This window comes from Frieseomelitta varia, unplaced genomic scaffold, assembly GCF_011392965.1.
Source record: "Frieseomelitta varia isolate USP_RPSP 00005682 unplaced genomic scaffold, Fvar_1.2 scaffold_459, whole genome shotgun sequence".
In the NCBI taxonomy this organism is placed as follows: domain Eukaryota; kingdom Metazoa; phylum Arthropoda; class Insecta; order Hymenoptera; family Apidae; genus Frieseomelitta; species Frieseomelitta varia.
The window spans coordinates 319,079-338,887 of record NW_025110211.1 but is presented as its reverse complement, the minus strand read 5'-3'; the positions used below and the strand labels follow the sequence as shown (position 1 = coordinate 338,887).

The window sequence follows — 19,809 nt, the reverse complement described above, 5'->3', positions numbered from 1 at the left end:
TATATATATATATATATATATATATATATATATATATATATATTATATCACATATTGATTATATATATCAAAAATTAATTTTTCTATGAAATCCTAGAGATAATAAAAGTATCACCTTCTATTTAATTCTGGTGGTAAAACACTCCAATCTTCAGATTCATAATATGGCCACATGATGCACTAGAAGTTTAGCACAAAAATTTGACACTGAAACTATAAATCATATATTTTCTAGCATACAACTGAACTACCAGTTTTGTAGACTTTTTATCACCAACATAACAGAAGAGGAGGTAAGGTGTTGGCATTATCTCTTATCTCGGCTACTTTGATATCAGTAATACAGATCAGTTAGAAGAGTAATTTAGGAATTTGTTAATTATATTAAATAAAGAAGAATATTTAAAAAAACATCACACATTAATAACAATATTATAGTAAGTTAAACAAATAATGAATCAAATAATAACAAATAAAATATAAAAAGCCAATTTTTAGAATGTAAAAAAGATATATTAACATTTTGTTATCATATATATAAATTGATAGAGATAAGTAATTCAATTCGTACAGATTAGAAAACAAAGTTTATTGGTAAAAATGTAGTTTCTAATGTAAATATACAGAATTTTTACATTAAAATACTGCTCATATATTGATTTATATTATAAAACAAATCAGGAATGTGTTGTTAAGACAAACAATTGTCATTTTGATTACGAGGGGGTCGAACATCATTGTTTCTCTTGACACAATCCACGAGCCAGTGAATTCCTTCATCTATGCCATCCCTTTTGTATTATATAAATAATTACATGATGCAATTGTTTTATATAATTTATAAGTTTCATAACATGTTTATCTTACCAATATAAGACATTCAAAATTATATAGTATAATATTTTATTATTTACAATAAGGATGTTTTATATTTTTCATAAAATCCTATATGTAATTAAAATTGCAATTATATGGTATTTGCAATTTTGATAAACGGTTAATGGAAATAAACAATTTATAATTAAATAAAAAATTGGCACGATATCATGTTATGAATTATTACATTTTTCTACTTAATATAAGATTACATTTGAAATAATTTCTTTTTAGGACTATGTTAGAATACAAATAATTTCTTTATGATTCATATTTTATTTATTTATTAATTATCATTTATATCATTGTACGAACAACTTAAAGCAATTATATGTAACTTATAAAATCATATGGATATAAATAATTGATATAATTTATTTAGTTCTAATAAAACAAATTTCAAATAAAAAGAAGTTACATACCCATTCAAAGCAGAAACAGGCATTACCATGCAATCTCTTCTACCTATTAGGTGTGCATTTTGATTAAAAATTGGTTTTACTTCTCTAACACCCATACAATCAGGCACATCCTGCTTATTTGCTAAGACTAAAAGTGGTACACCTATTAAATGTTCTGATGAAATAACTCTATCTGTAGTGAAATAGAAATATTTGTTCAGTTATAATTCAGATTGTTATAATTTAGTGTATATACTGTTCCTTTCATACCAAATGTTTCTTTAGATTCAGATATCTTTTCTCGATCTGATGAATCAACTATGTAAATAACAGCATGCGATTCTGCATAATACTGTAAATATAAAATTTATTTATAAATATACCTGCATAATATGTACAAGTACATGTAAAATTATTAATTACCTTATCCCACAGTGATCGAAGTTCCTCTTGTCCACCAAGATCCCAGAAGTTAAAACGAACACCAGCTATGTCAATTTTCCCAATATTTAAACCAACAGTTGTTGTAATTTTACTAGGATTCATACCTTTGTAATTCTTTGTAAATTTTGTTTTCGCCGCTTCTAAATAAGTCTATGGATACAAAAGCCGCATGAAAACAAATTTGTTTACTTACTTAACCACAAATTATCTAGACTTTTTTGGTTCCTCACCGTTTTCCCTGCATTGTCGAGGCCTAATATTAATATAAAATACTCATCCTTTTGCACAAGATACTTGTACAATCCATGTAAAAGTGTGTACATTTCAAAGTGTGTCTAACTATCAAAAAATTTATGTTTCATATTGTTTGCATATCATATTTAAAATATAATCGTCCATGACAGATCTTTATTCTATTTTATACGTAAAGATATAAATGAGAATAAAAATAAATATGTTGAAATGTACATATTAGTACGCGTGTGTGATTCAAATTACACAATATTTGATACTTCTTACGTACGAGACGTAAAATAAATATTTACAATTTTATTTATCTATTAAAATAAATTAATAGATTAATTAATTATTATTTTGTATTACTTTTTCTTTTGTTATATTAGCATTCAAACATTTGTATAATTCAATGTTTTATTTTGATTTTATCTTTTAACATTTAAGTTAAAAAAAATCATTACGTTCAGCTCAAAGACAATGTATTCTAGTAGTATACAAGAATTATAACCAATGGCAACAACTTTAAGATTTTATTGGATTTCTGTATTATTATAAGGTTTCTTAACATCGTAACATATAATTTAAGGTACAATAGATAGAGCTTGCAGTGGCATGCAGGAAATATGTCGAAATTAAAATGGTTGACAATTTTGACATTTCAAATATTTTTAGCAACAAGTATAGATGGTTCGATAGGTGATAGATCTCAGTTTTACAGTTTATGTCTTGAAAAATGTCATAATAATAATTGTGATGGTGGTATGTATGTTTAATAATGTAACGGGGAAAAATTCGGTGATATATTTTGAAATAATTAATAACATTAATCTCTAACGATAAAATTAAGATAACAAAGAAAATATTTTAATATTTTATGATATATTATTATGCAATATGTATCAACTGTATGTTACTGATGTATCAACTTATTATTTTACAGACCAAAAATTTAAAGTACTACCTCCCTTATCTTTAAGATTATTATTTTGGTCTTGTAAAGAAGACTGTAGTTATAGTTGTATTTGGAAGACAGTTGATTATTTTACATCTCATGGATTAAAAGTTCCTCAATTCCATGGAAAGGTAGGTATTTGATGCATTTTGTAACAAAAAGCAAAATATAAGTTTTAATAAGATTTAACAATTGATTTGAATGATTTTCATTTCAGTGGCCATTTATTCGTATTTTTGGCTGTCAAGAACCTGCTTCTGTTATATTTTCTATATTAAATTTTTATGCTCACATTACTATGTATTGGAAATTTAAAAGAAAATATGGATCTACTTATCCTATGTTTTATATATGGACTTATTTTAGTCTGGTATTTATTGAAATAAATATAATTCTATTGTTATATAAATATTTTTATTTTTAAAAGATTTAATTTCAGATATGCATGCATGGATGGTTTTGGTCATCTATTTTTCATGCAAGAGACACTCCATTCACAGAAGTCATGGATTATTCCTGTGCATTTATTATGGTTCTTACATTATTATATTGTATGCTATTAAGGTAATTTATGTTATTAAACATAAGGATATAATATTAAAAAAAAATTAAGGAATATATTTTTACTTCATGCATTTTAGGATAACTTATAAAAAAAATAGGTTGTTTGTTGTGATTACATGTGGATATCTTAGCACTTTGTATTCACATCTATCTCATTTATGGTCTGGTTACATTAATTATGATTATAATATGAAGTTTAATATAGTTATAGGTAATTTAAGTATTTTTATTTTTTCCATTAATGAAACATTTTTAATTAAATATAAAAATTATGACTAATTATATTACAGGTTTTTTAACATTTATTATAACAATGATATGGTGGCATCGCAATCGCAAAAAATTATCTTATATTTATCTAATTGGCTGGTTCAATATATTAACAGTTTTTGTTACCATATTAGAAATTGCAGATTTTGCACCAATCTTTTGGATGTTTGATACTCACTCTTTATGGCATGCTAGTACAATTCCTCTTACAATTTTGTTATATAGGTAAGTATAATTTATTTAATATTAATATATTATAAATATATTTCTATAAAATTTTCAGATTTATGATGGCAGATTGTTCTTATTTGAATAAATGTTATGGTAAATTAATATTAGATACTGATCATCATATGCATTAATTTACTAATTATTAATTAGTTATTAATACTTCCATATTTCCTTAGCAATATTACTAAAATATTGTTTTATTGTTGTTTTATAAAATAGTAAATTTATTTAATGCTTTTTTGTTAATTGTAAAACACTATTTTTTATTGAACATTAAATGAAATTTACAAAACAGATACATCTTCATGTACTACTTAAATATATTAATAGTATATATTTCTTTTTGTAAAGATATTAGTTTACAAATATATAAATAATATATCAAAGTTATAATTTACAATAAAATTTAAAATATAGTAATACAATGAATATGTAATATAAAGTTTTTTTAGATTGATATAAACAATCATCTTGTTTTTGTAAATAATATTTAACATGGCAAAATTAGCTGTTATTGGCAGTGTAATTAATAGTAAATATTACAAACATTTTAATGTTAATATAAGAATTTAGATCAAAATGTCTTAATATAATCGCATTTATTACTTTAATACACGAAAATATATGAATACTTTGAGGAATGTGTTATAGCATGGAAGTAAATTAAATCATTACCTAATTGACAAAATAATAGGTTTTAAGTACCTGGTATACATTTAAACTATATGTATACTTTAATATATAACAGGTCATATATATATATAACATAACAGTTGACAAGATGTATTCAATATTTTAAAGGCACATTACATTAAACATTCTTTAACTTTGATAATTTATGTATATTACTGACAATTAAAATAAAAAGTATTTTGTTTTAAAAAAATTTTTGTTATATAACTAAGTTCTTTAAAAATTTTTATATTATAAACAATATTAAATAATTTATTTCTTCTATGCAAACGTAATACAATTATACATATTATAAATTTGAAGTCACAATGAAAAGACAATATGAATTTAAATTTCATCTTTTTATTTGCATTGAACTCTATAAATTAAGTATTTATTTATGTAATTTGTTTTAGTAATCATATGTTAAAAAATTAATGGCATTTATTATAAATTTTTCACTTTGTAATTGTTTCTTAATAAAATAGTAATTATATAAATTCTGTATAATAAAAAGCGCATTTTATAGTTTCAGTCTTGTCGCAAAATATATTAAATATTTTCTGTATAGCTTACAGAAATATTTAATATTAAATAAATGCATATCTAAAATCGAAAGTTATCTTACACCATATTGTTATTTAATTGTGACAGATAAACGAAAGTTGTAAAATAATCTTACACTATGCCGCTATTTATTGTTTCATTATATAAATATAAAATTTTATACTTTTCCTTATATATTTTTTTTTTGTTTATTTTAAGTTGTGCGCTTATACCAATGTACAAATTAAACAGTATTATTATCAAAGAGTGGTCTTTAATATTTTGCATAATTTTATAAAATTATTTCGTAAAAGTACGTTAAAAAGAATTTATAAAAAGTCAATAATTCAACTATTATTAAGATGATGATGTAGTTATTAAATAGATATCATGTATAATATAAAATATAACAGTAGAAATTTTTGTGCTTTTCTAAAAAAAATATATGTATAAATATGTCGATATATCACAATATGGATACCAAATGTTTTACATTAAATTGCTTAATTTTGTATATATATATATATATTTTTTTCCTAAAGAATTATTAATTTTTGCGACTTTTTTGTAAGTACTTTAAATATAAGTAAATGAAATAACTTGCGCCAAAAAAGTACAGTCTACTTTTTATAATGTTTAGCGCTTAAATAATGCCTCACTTTCTGGATTATCATCTCTATGTTTTTCAAGATTTCCTGATAAAGTAGGATCTGGCCGCCGTCTTTTAAAGAATCCAAGTTTTCGAAGGACTAAAGTAATTAAGATGAATAATAACAAACCTGCTACAATAGCTACTATAATTATCCATATTGGCACTGGTTCACCATCTTGATGATCAAGAAGATCTGGATATACAATTGTCTCAGCCTATACATTAATACATGATTACAAAGTGAAAAATGGTGAATTGATAATATTAAAGCATAATACTTACAATTGCGTAATCGTCTTTTAAATTTTCTTGTTGTATTATAACATTAGATGGTATAACAATTTTTGCATTGGAACCTATCTTAACTTCATCTACTTTTGGATAATCTTCTACAAGAGTGGAATTCCACAATCTGAACATACATAAATGTTAATTTAGTGAATGAAAAGTTCAGTCAAAAAAAAGAAAAAATACGACTATGTATGATATATCAAATATCACCTTGCTTTAACAGTTATGATTGCTTCCTGTTTCCGTTGCAAATTGTATATAAAACATGTGATATCAAAGCATTTTGCAGTTCCTGTTTTACAATTCTATAAGATTTAATGATAAATTTTAAATATTTATTATATTTCTTATATAATAATTTCTTTTTCATAAATTACCCACCATAGAGACTACTTGATGTCTGTGACCTTCTTTATCAATGATCGTTCGTGTATTAACAACTTTCTCGGTATCTCGTCTAATTCTCATATGATTAGTATGATTGTGCGGCAATGGAAGAGGAGTAGATATTATAGATTGAAACACATCAATATCATCATAACTAACACTGTCTTGCAATTTTAATGGATTAACTACTTGTCCTGATGGCAATATGCATTCGCCATCACCTAAAGCTACAAAGTTGTAGTAAATAAGAATATATATATATATATATATATATATTTAAATATTAAATAGGATATAAAAAAATGTTATATTAACAAACAAAATAAAATTTTACCTTGTACAGTTGGTAGTTCTTCCAAATATAAAAGCCATTTACCATGAGCTTTGTCATTTGCAACTTCATAAGGCCATGAAATGCGTACTTCTAAACTACTTACTCTCCATGGACCTTCATTAAATACTTCATACACGTGAGATACTTTAGGTCCTACTTCATTTAAATGTTTTATGGCAGATTCACCTACAACTGGACCACCATAAAAGGCCCATTGAATTTTTGCACTCCTATAATTTAAATTATTCATTTATAATTAATACTCTTATTTTATATTATAATTTTTTCTCATCGGTATCGTAAATAAATAATACCCTTTAATCGACAATTCGGCTTGTTTCAATACTGTCGCCTGTAATTTTATAGGTTCTTTTTCTTTTATTTCCTTTGAAGTGGAGTTTGCAAATATTACAAATTCCAATTGTGATTTGTTATCTTCTAATTCTTTGGGATCAAATCTTACTTGTATATTAACTATTTTATCCTTTTTAAAAGGATTTCCAATAGAACAGCCTACTATAGTTGCATTATGTAGATTGCAGATAGCAGAGTCATTGCTTTTACTAGCAATATAATTTAAACTTTGAGAATGAATAATAAATAATTGTGCTTCATATGCAGATTCTCCAATATTAGACACATTTACATCAACTACAACTTCGTCTCTTTCACCAAGGAGAAGTTCATAGAAATTTGGTTTCACTGAAGAAGCTAGTAATTAAGCACATTATATATTAATTTTTATAAATTTTTTTCAGTTTAACATTTCAATAATTTTATTTATTTAAAAATATACCTGATAAATTTAATCGAGCCTTTACTTGTAGATCAGTTTCACAAATATCATTATTACCACAATCTTTTTGAAAAGTTGCTTCAAATACACGAGCAGATTCTTGTTGGTTTAATATAGGATAATTTTTTATATCAGGTAAAGGTTCTCCTTCAGCCGGCATAATTGGTTCTTCTTGTATTAATGAATAATTTAAGCGAAATTTAATAGGTGATTGAATATCACGTGTATTTTCCTAAATAAGATAAAATATTATAATATTATTAATATTATTAATACAAATATTATTTCTACTATATAAAATATACCTTTAAATAAACTATTTCCTTCTGACAATGCTCTAACTTCTTTGTATCTAAATTAACAGTACGATTTATATAATGTAGATGAAAATATTCAGCTCCAAACCAAACTCTAGAAAATTTTTTAACTCCACTATAAGTTTCAGCTTCGATATAATAATTTAATTTTAGATTTTGCAAATCTTCTTCTTTTACTAAAGATTCTGTTTTGCAACAAGCTTCAAATGAGAAACTGAAATTTTATACAGAAAATATTTATGAAAGTAATATTATTTCAAAATTTCATTAAATTACACTTACCATGTATGGTTTGAATTTGGATCTCCTGGACATCCGACTTTATTAGGATCTATAGGTTCTATTTTATCTTGAACTGTACCATCTTTTTTTATATAACGGATATAAGTAGTGATGTCAATAATTTTTTTTGAACGAAGAAGTGCTACAGCATCATTTTCATAAGCTCCTACTAATAAATCAGAATATCCATTTTGATCCATATCAATTCCGCCACTTAATGAATAGCCAAACGTTTGTAATGGTTCTGGCATATCTTCTGCATGAATAACCTAAATATAAATATTAACACACGAAATTAATTTATTTTTATAATATTGTACATAAAAATGTAATGATACCTGCGAGGGTACTGTGATTATTCCATTTTTTGAACCAAGATATATATATACTGTTCCTTTTTTCTCATATGGAGCTCCAATAGCAATATCTTCATATCCATCTTTATTTAAATCTCCCAAATTTGTCAAAGCAAACCCAAATCTATAATTAAGTTACATCTATTTATTGTTGCATATTCAGTCATATATACAAACTTAAAAAAATAATAAAACCTTGATTCTTCACGGCCAACAAGTTTGATAGGTTTACTCTTTTCACGTTCTTTGTAAGTTTTTTGTAATGTAGTATAAACATATACAGCACCTCCCTCTGCCTTATTAAAGTAAAAAGGTGCAGCTACAATAAGATCAGTAATTCTAAAAATAAAAAAATGTAATAGGATAATTATGGAAATGTTCCTTATATGTTTAAAAATAATATATATTAAGCATTATACTTGTCTCCATTAACATCTGCAGATGTAATTTCATATCCAAAACTTGAAGCAAATTGTTCACCATCCAAAATAAAAGCAACATCCATATCTGGTTTAAAATCGCGTCGTGTAAGCAGAACAACTTGACCTGTGCCATTTGAACGTGGAGCTCCAGCAGCATAAGCTAGTCCAGTGCCAAAGAAATTACCCACAGTAACAGACATTCCTGTAAATTAATCTTTTATTTTATATATTTCTATAATAATTTAATAAGCTAAATACGTTTAAATATCACATCATATACACATAAAAGAAATATTTATATTATCTTTATATGAAATATTTACCTAAATAGCTATATTTATTGACAGGTGAAGAATCTTGCATTGGAGCATTATAAACTGTATTATCTCTAGTTAAAAACTCTTCTGAAACGGTAAAGAGATATAAAGTTCCTCTCCAAGTATGTGGGCCAGGAGTTCCAATAACAACACGATCTTCCGAGGTAAGAACACCACTAGTTCCTGCTTGACAATACCCAAACTGTTCGTGTGCTCTGAAACAGAATCATATTTCTATTAATTTTCATAAAAACATTAATTCTAAAAATAACATATAACGTATAATGTAAAATGTTTCATAAAAACATTAATTCTAAAAATAATTATAATAAATGAATTACTTATTGGTTGGTTTCCCAGAGCAAGGTTTTTTTAAATCATGATATTTCAGATCTTGTGTTAATATATAACATTGTCCTTGACCCCATTGAGAATCTGCTGTCTTTACAATATGTCTATGAGCACAAACCTACAAATTTGTTATATTGAATTATATTTAACTTAATAATATCAATAGATGAAATGTGATAAAATTCATACCATTACTTTGCCACCAATACCTTGACTACGCACTGTTACTCCTAACCATTGATTATCTTTAATTTCATCATTGCCTGGTGGTATTAAGTCATCAGATTCAATATCTAAAATTTAGAAAACAATTTATTAAATAATAAATAATAATAACAACTAATAATCATATAATATACATATTATTCATTTTACAACATAAGTGTTTTCTATCAGAAATTTCAAACATTAAATTTCGTGTCATTTATATAATTTATGTTTTCAAATTACCAAATTTTTTCCTATTTTAAATTGTATAATAAGATATAGTATAAAATTTAAATATTTTGAAATTTAGAAATTTTGTAAAATTTAAAAAAGAAAAGATAAGGGAGAAATATAAAGGAAAGCTGAATAATATAAATTATTATCTATGAAATTTCATGCTATAGCCATTAAAGGATAGGCATAAACATTTTTAACCCTTTGAGTGTACAGTATTCTATAGTACAGTATTCTATAGATAATCTTATAATCAATAAAATAATTATAATCAATATAATCAATATAATAATATTTTACTTATTAGAGATTCAAAGAAGATGATATATTACAATATATTGAATAAGTTGTACTGTATTGAAGATGAATCAATTCTTAATTTATGTTCTTCTTTCAGTATTAAACTTTTATACTTTTAATAATTTTAAGCATTCAAAGGGTTAAGAAGCAATAACAATTAAATATATAATTTCCAAACAAATGAAAAGACAAGTAATTTTACTTTTTTGTGTTAACATAATGTTTTAAAATGCAAATGTGGTTAGTAAAAATATGTTAGCAATATAAAAAAGATGATTTGTTAATGGTGCTCTTGATAAAAAATATTCTTTCAATCACAAAATATAAATAATGCAAGAATATAATTATTACATTGTAACATAAAATGTCATGCGGATATAAAAATGAACATATCAATGTATGTATATATATATATATATATATATATGTATATATAAAATCATAATAAAATAATAAAAAAAGTAAATGGCTGCTCATTCACATAACATCATTCATTAACTTACTTGTGTCATACAGACTCCCTTCTGCTGCTCGTTAACCAATACATAATTTAACAAAAAAATAATCTTATTATATATATATAACATAAAATAAAGCACAATAACTTAATGACTTTATGAGATGATAACATAAAAAAATGACATGCACAATGATTACACCAAAATCATATATAAACGTAAGATGACATATATTATAACATAAAAATAAAAAAAATATGTATATAATTTTACTAATAAAACATAAATTAATTTCAATAACAATATACTGTAGTTAAATTCCAACTCATTTTCATTATAACAAGTTCTAATATATTTTAATTAATAATAAAATGTATTATATACTAATAAATACAATATGCTCCTGAAAACTAAATAGTTTAATATCATATAGAATTAGATTCTATAAAATGATTATATCAATATTTCTAAAAAACTTTCTTTAATTAAAGACATACTTGATCGTCCATCCGTAATCACTTGAGTGCAATCTGTTTTATATGTTGTCAAAGGACATTGCCATAACGCACCAGACCTGTTAGTTTCTGGCTGTCTATTTTGACCTAAAGGAGCTCCAATTAACATCCTGTAACATAACTTTATGTAAGCCTTATTTTATCATTATATACTGTTGTAATAAACAGATTAAAATAAAAATAAATGAAAGCAAATAAAATAGATAAATTAATAAAATATTAACATTATACAACAACAATAAATCACACGATATTCAATCATTATTATTGTACATATTCTTTTGGTAATTTTAATTATTGTATATATTTTTTTAGTAATTGCAACAAAAATATCAAGTAATACGTACCAGCTTTTCGGCCTTCCCTTATCATCATCGGGAATTTCTTGATGTTCGGCTACAGAGTAACCGAAATAAGAGCCACTTAATCCTTTTTTGATAACAGGTATTCTTGGTTCTAAATTAAAACCATGCACTAAGCATACATTCAGAACGACCAAAACCAGTTGATAACATTTCATTTTGTGGTTAACTTTAATCGTTCTTGTACATATAATTTGATAAATGTAAATTGTTATATATGATTTTAGAAAATGTACAAGCTTCTATTGCTGAAACTATTTTCATATACTTTCCCCAACTTTGTTGTGGCAGTCATCTATAAACTTTTAAACACGTATAGAATCCAACTGATCCACCCACGCTCTCTACACATACTACACACATATATATATATAAAGTTTTTAGTTAGAGTATAATTTGTAATTTTATAGAAAGCAGTATTTAATAGAAAAATATTCTCAATTACATGTTGTCAAAATTTTAATTATTTGAAATTTTTATAAAAATACATATATACGAAGTTTATGTACAAATAACTAAACAAATATAGCGCAAAATAATATATCCAAGTATGTTTTTGCAGTATATTTCATTGCAATTAACATTAGAAAATTACTAAAAGGCCTTGAATGTAAGTTTGTGATTTAAAAAATAATGAATAATAAAATTAAGAATTGGAGAAAAATGTATATTATTTATATTATGCTCTCGATTATCTATACATAAACTATCGATAACTAACGATACCAAATAATACTATAGTCGCGGTACAATTGTTGTTTATGTATGTACGTACTACATGCACGTTAGGTAGATGAAATATTTATGATAAACTTATATTTTAATATTTAGTGAAAATGTATCACTTTAAGTATAAAAACTTCGTTGTGACCTTTAACATAGTAAGAAATATGGGTAATGATACATTACTTTCTAAATTATAAATCCTTCTGTATACTCTTAACCTATTTTTACAATATGTATATCGATACCACTTTTAAAAATGGAAAGAAGAATAATTTTATGAACGAAATTCTTACAAAAATATATGGGTTCTTTTTTAGCCACTCTTAAAAGATTTTATCGAAAGACAAATATATTGCTCAGTGATGGGAAATTTGAAATTACGCTTGATCAAAGAAAACTCAAAACACCGCAAAGAAAAGTATTACAAGTGGATAATAAACCTTTAGCTTTAGCTATAGCAGCAGAGTGGGACATGCAAAAGAATACTATTGACAAAAGTAGTATGCATCTGGTAAAATTATTTTTATAATGAAATATATAAATAATTATATATAATTTGATGAACAAGATTTAACAAGATTTCTATATTTATTTTTATAGACAGCCTTATGTAATACTGTGATAGATAATCCTCACAATCACACAAAGCAAGATATGGTAAATTATATTGTGAATTGTTTAGAAATGGATACAATATTATTTCATTCATATGTATGTACTATATTATAATGTTATTCATGTAACATAAGATATTTATTAAGTAGAAAGTAATTTTAGGAAAATGAAGAATTGTATAAATTACAAACTGAAAATTGGGATCCACTAGTACAATGGTTTTGTGACAATTATGGAGTAAATTTAATTAAAACTCAAAGTATAGAAGCTCCTACAGTACCTTTAGAAACTAAAGCAATATTGACAAGACACTTAATGTCCCACAATTACAGTGCCGTTTGTGGTAGATAATGTTGTTATTAATATATATAAATATGAAATGAATATTATAATATAGCTGTTATATTTGTAGGTTTTATGTATGGAGTGGATGCAATCAAATCTGTAATTCTTACTCTAGCTGCAGCAGAAAGACTAATTAGTATAAAAGAAGCAGTAAGACAGTCGCGTTTGGAGGAAAATTATCAAGTACATATAGCAATATTTATATCAAGAAGTTTACAATTAATATAATTTTTTTCTGAACTATTTTACTTCTTATTATAGGTTTCTCACTGGGGATCTGTAGAATGGTTTCACGATCATAATAAATTTGATTTGCAAAGTCGTTTAGCTGCAGCTATCTTATTTGTGCATTTGAATTCTTACTCTGTGTCACATCAACCAAAAATAGATAAAAATGTTGATTAATTTATAAAAATTGATTGAATAAATTTTGTACATATAATGTATTGGAATGAAACGAAATAGTAACAATATTTTTATTAATTTGAAGTATGGCAAGATGGATTAACAAAAGATAATGATGCCTCTGCTGGTATGGAACAGTCGGAACCCATCCACTCTTTTGTACAAATACAACTGAAATAATTAATTGATATTTTATTTCGATATTAAAGATTATATATTAGCTATAGATAATTAATGTAACATTACCTATATGTAGCTCCATGATTTAAGCACACTGCACCATTTTTACATAAATGACGAATGCATTCATTTCTATGACATTCACCAACACCACGACCTGTTGCAGGACTCGAATTGGTTATTGGGTAAATAGCGGTATCTGTGCGTAATTCAATGTCAAATATACAACCGGAAAATCCAGTATGAAGGGGTAAATCGTGAGGTAAAGATTCAAAGTTTTTCGACTTATGTCCACCTGAACAGAACAATACACACACAATCATTTTTATCAATAATATTGTGTACAAATTACTTTTTAATATAAATTGTGAAATTATAAAGGACGAACCGATATAAAGTATCGGTGATACATCAAGTCGTGTCATGGTTCCAATCACTCGTCCAGTTACATTACCTATACCATCCACTGCAAGCCATGCATCTCGACCCTTTCTTCCAACTCTGATTGTATATGCTACGTGATGTTTACTCGTTGCCATTGTTGTAGCACTCAAGGGAACATTTGTGAAAATTCTACGAACACCTAAAGAACGAAATTAAACAGGACTAAAAAGTGTTTAGATATATTATTATATTTATTTAGATTATTAAGATACATTACCTGCTCCTAAATCCCATGTTAACATAATGTAGCCACGGACATATGTTATGGAAAGATGATCCGATAGATCTCGACGAGATCCACTTTGTCCTAAATAAGCTATCAAGGATATTTGTTCGTAAGTACGCGGTATGATCTTCAGTTTCAATTCCATTGTATCTTTTATAGAATTTGAAATGCCATATGCGACATACGATGAGAATCCAGGTATAAGTACCGAAAATGATGGTCGCATTATGACAGTATCTGGGAGTACAAAATAAAATATACTTGTACATTTCACTTTCAAAATATGTAATAGCATATATTACCTTCTTCGCATAAAAGTCCATGAGTTCCGAGTGGACAAACGCAAACGAAACCCGCACCTGGTGAATTGATACAAGTTGCACCCAAGGCACAAGGATTTTCATCGCACGTCGAACGTTCACAAAATGGACCTGTATATCTGTTACATGATATTCTGTTTTACACAGTATCCTTTGATAGCGAATTTTCAGGTACGAATTGTAAATTATCTTACCCAGCTATGCATCTACAACGCACTGCACCGTTTATTTCTTCGCATGCACCAAAATTTTTACACGGATTTGATAAGCATAAAAACGATGTGCAATCTTCGATTTGAAATGTTTCTATGGAATCATGGATGAAATGACGTGGTATATCGTTTATCTATGTTAAAATAAAATAAAATTTTTAATTTTCCGGATGCTTTCAACATGTTTACAAAAAGACGAACCTTTAATGAGTCCATGCAACCAGTAAATCCCATAGAGACATGAGCGAAATAATGGGAAAATACCAATGGTATACCGCCTAAATGTAAATTAGCATGTCGTGGGAGATTTCCACGTAATGGTAAAATTTGTTCTCCGCTAACTGCCGTTGTTCCATTTACTAACAAACGAGCTGAACATTTATTAGTTTCATTCTTCATAAAGTATTGAAACCTATACACATAAAATAAATTAATACAATGAATAGATATGATAAACAATATATTATTGTTATTGTATTATTTTACCTTGTGTCAATGTCCGCATCGTATCCATTATCGATAGGTGAATCTATCTCGCCTAATAACATAGTTTCAAGCCCGCAGGAGAATTGAAACTTTAAAGAACCATATTCTAAATATACCAACGCGTATTTTTCGTCATCGAAATAAACGTGTAATATAATACCATCTTTATAACGCGTTTTGAGCCTGACGAAAATTTTTAACGTTGCGTTATTGTCATTTGAAATTTCTACATCAACGTGTTGCCTTGCGTAAGACTTTCCATTAAACGCCGCCCGTACTATAGTTGATCCAGGTTTACAGTCTTCCCGATGTGAACAGTTACACTAAAGAATATTAATGTTTTTATTATAAACAATACGGTAATAAAAAGTTTAAACAACAAGGATGAAAAAGAAGTGTAACACTTGCGTCGCTATCATTACGCGTAGGTGATACTGTGGAACTTGGGCACAAAATTCCATGACATTCAGGAGTGACGATACTTTTTGAAGTTGATGGTAATTCAGTTTTCGTTGAAAATTGTTCGCGTTCGTTCTCGGTAGTAGTTTTATTGGATATTGGCTTTACAGAGCTACTAGTTGTCACAGACGAAGAGATATTATTAGTGAAGGCCAATGTAGAACTTTCCATTTCTGTAGTTGAAGATCTTGTTAATTCTATGGATGTCCACTTATCTGTAAATGGCTGAGGTGTAACTCGGGGGGTAGTCGATTCCGAGCTTTTATTTTGCCAAAGTTCTGTAAAATTTAAGGAAGATGTAACAGTAGAGAATGGACCATCATTTCTTTCACTTTCGGTCGTTGCATGTTCCTCTGTCGGTTTTTCGACAGATGTAGTTATAACTGGATAATACCTAATTGACAATAAAACAAGATAGATCGTCCATCTGAGGGTATTACTATTATATGTATATAAATTATAAATTATCGTTACCCTGTACTTGGAACATATTTCGTTGTGCTGCTTGCTTCAGAAGACGTATCGCTGGTGGACGTGAACATCCTACCACCGTTCTCTTGAGACATAATTTCAGTCATCATCGTTTCATTGTAAATCGATTTCTGTGTCAAATATTCCTCTACCTTCGTCGTCGACGTTATCGAGTGGATTTCGTCCGCGATACTGTGAAATGTTCGAGGTTCTAACGACACTGTCTCAGTTTCAGTTATCTGTTTACTTGTAACAGAATACGTAGGCGAAACATTTGTAACAAACGGAGGACTTTCTGTAGTGCTCCCACTAATGCTACTACTGGTACTGCTGCTACTAGTAAGAAAGTCGAAATTTTTATCAGTTGAGGACGTTGTTTCTACAAAAGGGTACCATATTGTGTGAGCACGGTTGGTGCTTTTAAAAGGAGTTGAAGACTGCACTGTCGTGGAAACAGTAATCGATGATGATGTATCGGTCTGTGGCAGTGTCGATGATTTCAATGGAAACGAAGTAATGGTAATATTTCTTTGATCAATATCAGTCTCAAGCGTTTCTTCGATGGTTGAGAAAGTCGATGGAAGATCATAAACATTGCAGAATGGCCCGCTGTAAAACGTTGGGCAAGCACAAGTGAAACTGTTGATACCGTCGATGCAAGTGCCTCCGTTCTCGCAGTTTGCAAATTTCGATTCACAGTCGTCGTACTTTAATTCGCACAATGCACCATGATAGTCTGGCACGCAGTAACAAACTGGCCGTTCGTCTTCGAACAAGCATACTGCATCGTTTACGCAAGGATTCTGTTCGCAAGGTACTATGGTTTTATCGCAATCTTTGCCTGTATATCCTTGGGAAGAACATTTAATATCAGTACACTATTACATTCGAAATAATTTAAGGGTATCCTCAAATTGAATCTCTAAATTATCTAGAGTGTCTTACCAAATAAACAAGCGCATGTGTACGAAGCAGGAATGTTAATACAAAGGCCACCGTTCTTGCACGGTGATATGATGCATTCATCGATATCTTCGTCGCACAATCGACCTGTCCAACCTTTGCAATAAAAAAATTTGTTTTTCAACGTGTTGCAATATTTCAATTCAAAATGAAAAATACAAATAAATATAAATTACTTGGTAAAGTGTTATATACCTTCCGAGCAACGGCAAAGGAAAGAAAATCCAGGTCCTTCCACGCATTCACCACCGTTCTTACATATGGTATCGTTACAAACCGAGGCGTCAATTTCACAATAATCTCCTTAAAAGGGAATGAGTTGTAAGAATAAAACCACATTGGGTGTCAATCGTCGCAAAACAGAAGATAAAATCGCGGAAGATGCGTGATCCAATGACAATACTGAACATTACTACTGTATTATATATGCAACGCACAAAAAAAAAGTGCCTTTTATTTATGTTTAATTTACTCGTTTTTGTTTATATATATATATTTGAAAAGGAATTTTAGAGTTGAAGAATATCAATTACTACAAGCAAACGTGTCACATCGATACAGTCCGTTACAGTAAGATTTATATACATTTTTACCTGAATATCCGTCAGGACATTGACAAGTGATGCCATCGTAATCGAGACAAGTCCCGTTATTTAGACAAGGTTGATTGGAACATTCGCTATATCTTTGTTCACAATTTATACCTGAAAATAATATAGATTATTATTATTTATAAATATAGATTATTATTATAACGTATATAATAATGCAATAGTCATCCAAAAGTGAACGTAAAGATTGAATTTTAATTTTACACCTTATCAAAGAGATCGACAGCGCAAACATTTAATCACCCCGTGTGCTAACCCGTCAAAACGTGGCGTGTTTTCGAAACATGCAACGAAGAGTAAACGAACGAATCACGAATTACCTACAAATCCCTCGCTGCAGGTGCAATTATAAGCTGCAACACCATCGTTGCATGTCCCTCCGTTGAGGCAAGGATTCGACCAACAATCATTCCAATTGATCTCGCAATTGATTCCGGTGTAACCGTCGATACAGTAGCAAGAATAAGTGCTATAGTATATATTCACGAGACGAATGACTAATATGTTAATTTTAAAAAACTTATAACAGAGAGTCGCCTTTTTTTCATTTATAATCCGCTTTCTTAATTGAATATAACGAACAAACTGAAAGTATTTATTCTAACTTTGAACTATTTTGTGTACCTGTTCGCGTCTTCTAAACAAATTCCATACATGCAAGGGTCGCCGCTGCAATTTAGACCTCGTGAGAAACCAATCGTTGAGAGGGAAAATAGTGCCAGGATAAGAATCTTCTCTTTCGTAAATCTTTCAGCGAGCACCTCTCTATAAGGCATTCTGAATAATAATGGCATAATTTTTAATACAGGTCATTTTCAAATTTCTCACGATATAGAACGCATATTCGATTTAATTTTAATTTAACTCTTGTTGGAAACACGTAAGGAACTTTGATTTCATGAATTCGATTTATGAAACAATATATGGGTTTATATAATTATTTTAATATAGACAATGAAATTAATTAATTCCTTGTAGTTTAATGGATTGGCGAATTCATTAAAAGGGATTGAAGAGCCGTGAATTGTAAATGTAATGCGTCCACTTACATCGGTTTACACTTTTCTCAATGGTATAACTATCCGAGTGCAATATAGATATGCTTCATACTTTACTTAGTATTTGTTACAGGTAGTTGACCAGTTGGTAGTCTTAGCAACGCTTAGGACTATACAAACGGATGATACACGACGGATACGCTTGCGTGAAAATTTGCTTCGTCAATAACAATTTTTATTCAGCTTTGTAATCGCTGTGTTATCTTGTGAAACAGCGTAGTAAATGATTGAAGTAAATTCATCGACGAAAGATTAATTTTATTTCTATTTTATTGTATAGCATACGTTGCAAATACATTATTACTTTATACTGTAACTTTCCTGATTTTTATCGTTACTTCTGACTGACGATTAAATATAGCATGAAGTAACAGATAAAATTCCAAGTCTATTTTTAATCGAAACTGGACGCACTAACATACGATAGTATCACTGTTTTGCATAATAATAATAATACCATCCAGTCCCATAAAAATCTTTTACGTAATAAATTATCTTTAACAGCAATTCAACT

At 27.7% G+C, this 19,809-nt stretch overlaps 5 protein-coding genes across 11 annotated transcripts; 2 read left to right on the top strand and 3 right to left on the bottom strand.

Annotated features, from left to right (window-relative positions):
* Positions 1-568: 568 nt before the first annotated feature.
* LOC122532539 (ADP-ribosylation factor-related protein 1) lies at positions 569-2,227 on the bottom strand. Its single transcript, XM_043661358.1, has 5 exons — positions 1,952-2,227; positions 1,701-1,871; positions 1,548-1,629; positions 1,299-1,470; positions 569-791 (listed from the first exon to the last, which is right to left on the bottom strand). Exons 1-5 carry the CDS (start codon positions 2,042-2,044, stop codon positions 692-694), a joined length of 618 nt encoding a protein of 205 aa, XP_043517293.1. The 5' UTR covers positions 2,045-2,227; the 3' UTR covers positions 569-691.
* A 223-nt stretch (positions 2,228-2,450) lies between these two features.
* LOC122532537 (post-GPI attachment to proteins factor 3) lies at positions 2,451-4,106 on the top strand. Its single transcript, XM_043661353.1, has 7 exons — positions 2,451-2,717; positions 2,899-3,041; positions 3,128-3,280; positions 3,350-3,474; positions 3,552-3,685; positions 3,765-3,969; positions 4,028-4,106. Exons 1-7 carry the CDS (start codon positions 2,582-2,584, stop codon positions 4,104-4,106), a joined length of 975 nt encoding a protein of 324 aa, XP_043517288.1. The 5' UTR covers positions 2,451-2,581.
* A 1,626-nt stretch (positions 4,107-5,732) lies between these two features.
* Positions 5,733-12,171, bottom strand: LOC122532535 (integrin alpha-PS1). 3 transcript variants are annotated; one of them, XM_043661351.1, is made up of 18 exons: positions 11,760-12,171; positions 11,395-11,522; positions 10,943-10,966; positions 9,888-9,991; positions 9,689-9,816; positions 9,354-9,562; positions 9,028-9,232; positions 8,804-8,947; positions 8,591-8,732; positions 8,253-8,521; positions 7,959-8,184; positions 7,654-7,885; positions 7,172-7,568; positions 6,858-7,087; positions 6,518-6,744; positions 6,347-6,441; positions 6,128-6,257; positions 5,733-6,060 (listed from the first exon to the last, which is right to left on the bottom strand). In XM_043661351.1, exons 1-18 carry the CDS (start codon positions 11,930-11,932, stop codon positions 5,830-5,832), a joined length of 3,294 nt encoding a protein of 1,097 aa, XP_043517286.1. In that variant the 5' UTR covers positions 11,933-12,171; the 3' UTR covers positions 5,733-5,829. The 3 variants fall into 3 exon arrangements, with proteins under 3 accessions (XP_043517286.1, XP_043517285.1, XP_043517287.1); XM_043661350.1 differs by having other exon boundaries at positions 6,518-6,750; positions 11,760-12,169; XM_043661352.1 differs by lacking the exon at positions 10,943-10,966 and having other exon boundaries at positions 6,518-6,750; positions 11,760-12,169.
* Positions 9,430-14,665, top strand: LOC122532538 (ATP synthase mitochondrial F1 complex assembly factor 2). 4 transcript variants are annotated; one of them, XR_006307528.1, is made up of 7 exons: positions 12,509-12,668; positions 12,818-13,011; positions 13,101-13,211; positions 13,278-13,458; positions 13,528-13,643; positions 13,722-13,992; positions 14,212-14,665. XR_006307528.1 is itself a non-coding variant. In XM_043661356.1 (6 exons), the coding sequence occupies exons 1-6, from the start codon at positions 9,472-9,474 to the stop codon at positions 13,863-13,865; spliced, it is 786 nt and encodes a 261-aa protein (XP_043517291.1). In that variant the 5' UTR covers positions 9,430-9,471; the 3' UTR covers positions 13,866-14,087. The 4 variants fall into 4 exon arrangements, 3 of the variants coding, with proteins under 3 accessions (XP_043517291.1, XP_043517292.1, XP_043517289.1); XM_043661356.1 differs by lacking the exons at positions 12,509-12,668; positions 14,212-14,665 and adding an exon at positions 9,430-9,511 and having other exon boundaries at positions 13,722-14,087; XM_043661357.1 differs by lacking the exon at positions 14,212-14,665 and having other exon boundaries at positions 12,483-12,563; positions 13,722-14,087.
* Positions 13,815-19,597, bottom strand: LOC122532534 (protein eyes shut). 2 transcript variants are annotated; one of them, XM_043661349.1, is made up of 16 exons: positions 19,287-19,597; positions 18,862-19,014; positions 18,558-18,706; positions 18,220-18,330; positions 17,822-17,929; positions 17,609-17,722; positions 16,667-17,513; positions 16,142-16,586; positions 15,734-16,056; positions 15,449-15,659; positions 15,230-15,381; positions 15,018-15,154; positions 14,707-14,952; positions 14,434-14,628; positions 14,112-14,340; positions 13,815-14,036 (listed from the first exon to the last, which is right to left on the bottom strand). In XM_043661349.1, exons 2-16 carry the CDS (start codon positions 19,011-19,013, stop codon positions 13,940-13,942), a joined length of 3,516 nt encoding a protein of 1,171 aa, XP_043517284.1. In that variant the 5' UTR covers position 19,014; positions 19,287-19,597; the 3' UTR covers positions 13,815-13,939. The 2 variants fall into 2 exon arrangements, with proteins under 2 accessions (XP_043517284.1, XP_043517283.1); XM_043661348.1 differs by lacking the exon at positions 19,287-19,597 and having other exon boundaries at positions 18,862-19,033.
* Between the last annotated feature and the right edge of the window lie 212 nt (positions 19,598-19,809).